We start from the raw sequence: 9,260 nt of genomic DNA, 5'->3' as shown, positions 1-9,260 counted from the left end.
ATCAGTGCAGCCATGTGGATGAGTCACGGCCAATGCTTGGCCATGTTCAATTTCTCTTCCACTCTAAACTCTTTACCTTTAGGCCGTTACCTTTTTGTTGCTTTTCTGTGAGGGGGAACAAAGGGGGGAGGTTATTTTCTATAGAAACTTGTTAATCTCTGATCTTACCCCATTATTTTATCCCTTTCTTCTACTGCACCTCATTTTCTGCATGTTCTCAACTTTCTTTTTAGGAATAATTACTTCTCTTTGATATTTTTGATTTTTGACTAATTTGAAGATAACTCAATTTTCTTCCTCACCACTTAGATTGTATTTTATAGGCTACTACAGTAGTGTAGTCTGTTCATCTTCTAGATTATATGATTACTATGCTTTCCTGTATTTAGGGTATTTCTATTAAGAATGTATTTTAAAATTAGTTTTATGTCATAAAATTTTATTTTATTTTTGCCATTCTGGGGCTTGAACATAGACATTGCACTGAGCTGCATCCCTAATACTCCCTCCTATAAATATTTTCTTATATAACTTTGTATAGTCTGATAGTCTGATTATTAAATCAAACACATATATTTGGTAGAGGGTCCCACCATGCTGCCTGGACTCAGTGATCCTCCTGTTTTCAGTCTCCCCAGTGGTGGGATCACTGGCATGTGCCACTATGCCCAGTCTCTGTGGCCTGCCCAGTGTGCCCAGGGGCAGGGTTAGCACAGCATGTGGTGCTGAGGATTGAATCCTGGTCACTGCACTTGTCTAAGCAGGCACTTAGTCCACTGAGCTATCACACTGGCCCTATTTTTCTAACTTAATGTAAAATTAATCTTTTTAGATGCAACGATATCAATAGATACTCTACTTTTCCTTCCAAATAACTAATTGGTTATATGGGGATATCAATTTGAGGGTTATAGCAATAGCTTACTGCTAAGACCATTTTGTGATGATGGCATATCCGTGTAAATGTTGATCAGAGAAATATGGTGAACTTTATATTTATCAGTGACTGGTTTCCTGTTGAACCCTCTCATTTAATAGGGAAACAACTAAGGATCAAAGTAGATTAATTTATTTTCTGAAAAAGTATTCTGAAAGTTGTTTTTATGGTTTAGATTTCTGTGCTTGAGTCTGCTCAACAACAGGCAGCCAATATCCCAATCTTAGAAGAGCAGATTATAAATTTGGAAGCAGAAGTTTCAGCTCAAGATAAAGTTTTGAGGTAAATATACTTTCTATAGTCTTAAATTTTTTATTTCTATTTCTGGTTGTTATATCTTGTTAAATCTTGTCCTTCACCCCTGCTCCTGTAAGTTTATAATGACTTAGTAGAATATAGATGTTCTACAACTTACTGAATATATTTTCATTCAATCAAGACTCATGGATACAGGTTATAAATAGCATATAGAGACTTTAGAAAGATGCTTATTTACATGCTTTTATAAAATATAAATTGGTTTCTTTCCCTATATTATAATATATACTTCAGTGGGGTTTAGGAAATAAAATATTAGGAAATAAATACTTTATCATTTATTTGTCTCTTCTGTTTAGCATAACATAGGAAATATCTCTGTATACTGAATAGCATATTATAATATTTGAGTAATTCTCAGAGTACAGTTGACATACTAGTAGTTTTCCTGTGGTCTGAGTACTTGTGAGAAATCCAATTATCAGCTCCTATTTCAGGCTTACAGAGAAGTGGGGCCCAAAAATCTATGTTCTAACAACTTGTGCAATTATTCTGGTATGTTCTAAAGTCATCATTCAAGTCTTATAGTTTGTAATTTTCTTTGTAATGTACATATTTTATATTTATAATTTATTCCTAGATATTTTATTATTTTTGATTATTATGAATTTGTTCTTATTCTGTTCATTGCTAGTAGGTGGGAAGGTTACTCTTTATTTTCTTTTTTTAAGATATGGGATATTTCTTTGTTACCTAGGCTGTTCTTGAACTCTTGGGATTAAATAGTTCTCTTGCCTAAGGCTCCTAATGACTGGCACTAACAATGTGCTCCACTATTCCTGGCTTGATATTCGTATAGTATAATTATTTTATTTTATTTTTTAACTGTTGAGTTACTTTTTGTTAGAAATATAATTCTTTTCTTTTTTAAAGAAAAAAAATAACAAAGAATAATAAAGAAACATAAAACAGTAAAAATGCTGCAGAACTTCAAAATAAGAATAAAAAAATGGGCCGGTGAGATAGCTCAGTGGATTAAGTGCCTGCTTTGGCAAGCACAGGGACCAGGGTTCAATCCCCAGTCCTTCATGCCTCACTGGCTCCACCCGTGGGGTGTGCTAAACTGCTACCAAGTCCAGGTGTGGTGACACACACCTGTAACCCCAGTGCTGGGGAGACTGAAAACAGAAGGATCACTACGAGTCTGAGCTGCATAGTGAGACACAGTTCCAAATACATAAATGAAGAAACAAAAAAGAATATAGAATTAAGAGTGGTTGGTATATTACATAGTGTTATTGTCAAATTTGTTGCTCATATTACCAGATATAGGCATGCAAGATTGATCAAACCATTAAACATTAACTCTTCCTTTCAATAAACCTTAATTTCTTTCCTTGTCCTTTTTTCTTTTTAATTTAAAGAGAGTATAGAAATGATGGATAAGACATTAGAGATGATGCATAAAGTTGGGACATTAGGAATGCATAAAGCTGAAGGTAGACTTACTTGAACGAAGTCAACAAGGAAAAAGATACGTATTTCTAAAACGTTTGTTTGCTTGCTTGCTTGAGATGGTCTCTGTGTAGTTCAGACTGACCTTCAACTTCTACGTAGCCATGGGTAGTTTTAAACCCACAGTAATCCTCCTATATTAGCCTCCTGTAAGTGCTGGTATTACAGGTGTACACCATCATACCTGTAATGGCATGGTCTACATTTATAAAAAACAGGATGAAAGATATTCAGCAGTGGTTGTTATGTTGCACACTGCTGTCTTCATTGTAGTTGCTTATATTACAGATATTAGCAAAGTAAAAATTTTAAACGATAAGTGCTGTCTTCAAAAAACTGATGGAAATTAGTAGTACAATCATCCCAGCTATCCTGTATATGTATGTACATGATTTTTCACCCTTCCTTTTTTTTTCCCTATTTTTTCTTCTTCCCCTCCTCTCAGTTGTTTATTCCTTATGTTCAATTTCTTTCTGTTCTACTATATCTATTGTACTTCTCAGGTTTTATTTATTCTTTCAGGTTCTTACATTAGGGAGACTACAATGTTTGCACATGTGGGTCTGTTTTCACTTACCAGTATAGCTTCTAGTTGCATCCATTTACCTATAAAAACTTCGTTTATCTTTCTTTATAGCTGAGTAATACTCCATTGTATAAAAAAATACCACTTTTTTTTTTTATCCATTTCTCATGTGATGGGCATTTGGGTTGTTTCCAAGATTTGGCTATGACAAATTGTACTGTTATAAACATGGATATTTTCAGTTCTTTGGGAAAAAGACCCAGAAGGGGAATAGCTGGGTTTAATGGGACTTCTAATATTATATTATACATGGATTGTTTTTAGCACTCTTATTCCAATAACTTTTCAATTCTCAGTTTTCTAGGTAGGTAGTGATATCATCATTGAATAAATGAAATTTTGTCTTTTTGTCATGATTAATAATTCTTATTATTTTTTTCTTTTTGGGGGGGTTAGAACTGTCAGAAAAATCTTTGGATGTAGGAATAATAACAATTGTTCTTTTCTTATGTTTCCAGTATGTGACTGTGAAGTATAATGAGCCTTTAGTTCGGATATATTTCCCTTCTGATAAAAATAGAAGGGCAAGCCAAATAGCTCAGCGATCTAAAGCACCTACTTAGGCAGAGCACAGAGGCCAGGGTTGGATCCCCGCCATACTGTGCCAGCTCTGCCCCTGGGGCAAGCAGAGATGGTGATTGAGACTAGGAGTGGTGGTGTGCACCTGTAATCTAGCACTTGAGAGGCTGAAAACAGGAGAATCACTATGAGTCTGATCTATGTAGTGAGACCCTGTACACCCTTGTCCTAAAATAATAAATAAATAAATAAATAAATAAATAAATAAGATGTTGTTCGATCCCTGGCCTGCTGTGCTTACCCTGCCCATGGGGCGCACTGAGACAGTGATGGAGACTGGGTGTGGTGGCATGCACCTGTAATCCCAGCACTTGGAAGGCTGAACATGAGAATTACTATGAGCATGATCCATGTAGTGAGACACTGTAGACCTTACACTAAATACAGAAGAAAAAAAATAGCAGTATTTATTCCTTATAAAAACTTTTAGTTGAAAATTATGAATACACTTTTTTCTGTTTCTTTTAACTCCCTGATTCACAGTCATCGAATTTTTAATGTTGCATTATGGTATTCTTATTGTTATTTGTAAATTTTACAGAGAGGCAGAAGATAAATTAGAGCAGAGCCAGAAAATGGTGATTGAAAAAGAACAGAGTTTGCAAGAGTCTAAAGAGGAATGCATAAAGTTGAAGGTAGACTTACTTGAACAAAGTAAACAAGGAAAAAGGTATGTGTTTCTAAAACAAAATTTTGTTTGTTTGCTTTCTTGAGATAGGGTCTTTCTGTGTAGTTTAGACTGACGTTCAGCTTACTGTATTGCCCTGGGTAATTTTAAACACACAGTAATCCTGTTTCAGCCTCCTCTAAGTGCTGGCATTTCCATGCCCAGCTAACAGAAACAATTTTTTAATTCAGTTTTTGGTACAATTTAGATATGCCAAGTGGTCACATTCATCATAGGAAATTTGTATCTGTAGATGATATATCTTGATTTCTTTTTTTGCCCTTCCCTTCAGCTCTCTCCCTATCCTTAATTATAAAGCTTTGTTTCCATTTTATCCTTTCCCTTTCTTCCTTTCCACATCCCCCTCCTAGTTCCCCTATCCTTTTGAATAGTTTCTTCCTAATTCACAATTTGTTATATATTTTGCTTCTTATTTATACTTTCACTTTCTTATATGAGCGAGACAGTGAGATATACATGTGTTTGTCCAATTTATTTTACTGAAGGCTGTTTTCAGGGTTACAGTCTTAAGAGTATAGTCTCAAGGATGATTTCTTTTGCTGTGCTTTTTAATAAGATGAGACCCCAGGTAGAAATGCTTCAAATTTATCTTTCTTTATGACTGAGAAGTATTTCATTGTGTTAAAAAAAACACATCTTTTTATATCTACTCATTAGTTGATAGGCATTTGGGTTGTTTCCAAAAGTTAACTGTTATAAACTGTGCTGCTATAATATATGTGCTTGCATATATTACTGTTCTATGATGCTTTTAATTTTTTTTTTTTTTTTGGAGAAGATACCAAGAATGAGAATAGCTGGGGCAAAGGGGACCTCTAATCCTAGTTTTTTGAGGAATCTTCACACTGATTTCCATAGTGTTGCAGGAGTCTATACTCTCATCAGACATTGACAACCCTGTCAGCATTTGTTACTGGTTGATTTTTTTTTTTTTAGTACCAGGACTCGTTGATTTCTTAATAATTCTTTTCGGAGTGAGATAGAATCTCAGTGTTATTTTAATTTGCTTCTCTTGAATGACCATAATGTTCAATATTGTTTCATGCATTTATTTGCCATTTATATTTCTTAATCTGAAGAGTGTGTATTCATCTCAGATGCCCACTTTTGGAGTGGGTCTTTAAATTGGGGGGGTCTGATATTTTTAAATTCTTTATTTTTTCTAGATATTAGTCCTTTGAGGAACAGTTGACGAAAATTTTTTCCCACTCTATAGGTTGTCACTTTACTCTATTGATAATTTCAGGAGGCGAGATAGCTTAGAGGACTGAGCACCAGCTTAAGCAAGCACAAGGACTAGAATTTGATACCCGGTCCTGCATGCCATTCCGGTCTCACCCCTGGGGTGCACTGAGCTGGCAGCCGAGTCAGGGGGTGGTGGTGCATACCTATAATCCCAGAGGTGGGGAGGCTAGAAAGAGGAGGATCACTGTAAGTCTGAGCTGCAGAATGAGATCATGTACCAAATACATAAAAAATGAAACAAAAGTGTTGATAATTTCTTTCACTATGAAAATAAGTTTTTAATAAGATGAGATCCCAGTTGTTGATTCTTTTTCTTTATGTATTTAGTACAGGGTCTACAGTCTTACTACGTAGATTGGGTTCATAGTGATTCTCCTGTTTTCAGCCTCCAAAGCGCTAGGCACGCTCCCACATCCGGTTCTCATTCTCCATCTCATTGGGTCCTGAGGGTGGGGCTACCAGGGCATTCCTGGGATCAAACCCTGGTCCCTGTGCTCTGCCTAAGCAGGCACTTTAGTCCATTGAGCTATCTGACTGGCCCTCCAGTTATTGATTCTTTATCCTATTTCCCATGCAATTGGGGTTTTGTTCATAGCCTTTGTCTAACCTATGTCTTCAAGAGTTCTACATATTTCTCTTCCACCATATTAGTGTTTCTCTCTTAATATATGGATTAAAGTAAACAATTTCTTTTTTTGGCGGGCCTGGTGCAGTATGTGGTGCTGGGGATCGAACCCCAGCCCCCTGTGCCTGCCTAAGCTTGCCTATACAGGTGCTTTAGGCCGCTGAGCTATCTCACCAGCCCCCAAAAGAGCTTATATACGATGTACTTTTTAGAATATTGATTTTGCTTTTATAAGGTAAATAAAAGAGATAGATGTTCCAGATACCATGTGCAAAGGTATGGATTTAAGAAAATATCATTGCCAAAGAAGTCTGTCATTACTATTTTATGGTGCTGGAGACTGAACCTAGAACTTTGCATATGCTAAGCAGATATTCTAAGTTATATTTCTAACCTAGTTATATTGACTAATGTTATGTTAGTAGATTAGGGAAGAAAGAGGCTGAGTTTATACTATGAATATTTTGTGTGTTATATCAAAGAACTTGTACAAGTGGTATGGCATGAAACCTCTTGGATCATTTTGTAGAACTAGAATGAATATTGATGTTATAGTTTGGTGGGAATATGTCTCTCCAAATTTATGGTTTGGTAATTTAATCTGCAACGTAATAGTCTTCAAAAAGGAGGGGCCGGGGAGATAGCTCAGTAGAATAAGTGTTTGCCTGGTAAGCACAAGGTCCTGAATTCAATCCCCAGTACCACAAAAAAAAAAAAAAAGGTGAGGCTTTTGGGAGGTGTTTAGGTCATGAAGGATGGATTAATACCCATATAAAAAGGCTTAGAAATATTTCATCTTCTTTGCTCTTTTGCCTCCTGGCACATGATTATGCAACAGTCTTCCCTTCTGGAGGACACAGTATTCAGTATGCTGTCTTAGAAGCATACAGATTGAGCCCTGACTTTCTAGAACCTTATTCTTGAACTTCCTAGTCTCAGGAGCTATCAGCAGTGAATTTCTATTCTTTACAAATTAGTTGATTTATGATATTTTTCTTATAGCAGCAAAATATACTAAAACTGAAGAAATTCAAACCTATACATATATTATAAGTTATGACTAAAAGTTAATGAGCCAAAATGCTCACTCATAGTCTGGAAAAGACTTCAGGAGAAAAACTATCTAAAAATTGGCATGCTTATTAAAATAATGATAATAAGGGAAAATTGGATAAATGGAAAACAAAGGATCAACAGAGAGGACTAAGAAAACTTGTCAGTTATTTTCATAATCCTCAGGTAAATGAGCATAGACAAGATTAATAAAAGAAATGACACAAAATATATTTAATCCTAACTTACAGAGTTAACTGTGATATAAAAGTGTAAGACTAGGAATGCGTATGCTTGCCTAGTATGCACAAGGTCCTGGGTTCAATTCCAGCACTACAAAAACCAAACAAGTGAGAAAACAACCAGTACCATCAATAAGTATGAACAATCTTATGACAATCAGTTTGAAAACAGACAACAAAAATTTCCCAGCAAAATATAGTTAATAAAACTGAATAACGTGAAAACCTAAACAGATGTATAGCTAGCTAAATGTACACACAAATGATGATGGTAAAAGAAAAGGATCAGGCCTACTGTAACACACAGTGGCTAAAATGAAGAAGATGTAAAATGTCAAGGTTTGGCAAAGATGTGGAGTAATTGAAATGCTTATACATTTCAAGTGGAAGTGTTAGTTATAGAACTACTATGGAAAACTGTCAGTGTCTATGAAAGATAAGTTTGCTTGTGCTCTTATATCGACTACAGCAGAAATGCACCCCTATATCTATTAAAAGACATGCACAGGGACTTTTAAAGTAATTTTATTTAGGATTGTTAAACGTTCATTGATGATAGAATCAATAAATAAATTGTGACATTTTATAGAATGAAACTTATCCTTTAGGAAAAGAGCAATCACAATTATACAGCAACATGGAAAATGTAAGCAAAAAAGACTATACCCAAGAAAATACTAAATAATAAGAAACCAAGAATAGGCAAAATTAACATATCCAAGGGGCCGGAGAGATGGCTCAGTGGAATAAGCATTTCTCTGGCAAGCGCAAGGGCCTGAGTTCAACCCCCAGTTTCGCAAAAAAAAAAAAAAAAAAAAATTAACATATCCAGTAAAAAGTCTGTATAGTGCTTACTTTTTAGGATAGAGTTAAACTGGGGGTGCATACAAAAGGACCCTTTGAGGGTACTGGAAATGTCCTGCATTTGATCTAGGTATCAGTTATATAAATGTACAAAAAGTCACTTAAAATTTACATACTTCATTCAATAAAAATTAAAAATAAGAAAAACTATAAAATTTTTAAAAATACTTACAATCTTAATACATACTTTAAAATATACCCAGGAATTTTAAAAGTCAGGTATGGTAAGATACACAGATATATGATTATCATGAAAGAAATTTTTACTGTTTGAGCATTGGATGTGGTAGTATGCTCCTGTAACAACAGCACTTGGAGGCTGAGTCAGGAGGACTGCCATGAGTTTTAAAGACAGCATAGTGAGTTCAAGCCCAGCCTGAACTACATAGCCAGCACTGTCTAAAAAAACCCAAACAAATCAACAAAAAAAAAATAGCTGGTGACAAGAGGCACAGTATTCTATTGAGAAGGCTCACATGGGGAGGTATCCGGTTAGTAAGGAGGCAGGAGTATAAGGGCAAGATTCTTTATTGTGGTTTCTGTGGGGAGTAACTGGTGAGGCAGAATAAACAGGTTTACGATTGGCTAGTTTAGGGAGATAGCTCAGTAGAATAAGCACTTACCTGGTAAGCGTAGGGTCCTGAGTTCAATCCCCGGTATCGCAAAAA

General features: G+C 35.4%; 1 protein-coding gene across 1 annotated transcript in view; it reads left to right on the top strand.

The window, feature by feature from the left end:
* Positions 1 to 9,260, top strand: part of Ccdc18 (coiled-coil domain containing 18) — a gene marked incomplete at its 5' end in the record, with an annotated part of 110,537 nt that overhangs the window by 13,935 nt on the left and 87,342 nt on the right. Inside the window, 2 exons of the mRNA XM_023720296.1 lie at positions 1,113 to 1,219; positions 4,417 to 4,545. Of these exons, the coding sequence (XP_023576064.1) occupies positions 1,113 to 1,219; positions 4,417 to 4,545 (236 nt within the window). The remainder of the gene's footprint in view (positions 1 to 1,112; positions 1,220 to 4,416; positions 4,546 to 9,260) is intronic.

This window comes from Octodon degus, unplaced genomic scaffold (genome assembly GCF_000260255.1).
Source record: "Octodon degus isolate 3935 unplaced genomic scaffold, OctDeg1.0 scaffold00074, whole genome shotgun sequence".
Taxonomy (NCBI): Eukaryota; Metazoa; Chordata; class Mammalia; order Rodentia; family Octodontidae; genus Octodon; species Octodon degus.
Note: the sequence above shows the minus strand (reverse complement) of the source record. Positions and strands in the feature narration are given on the sequence as shown.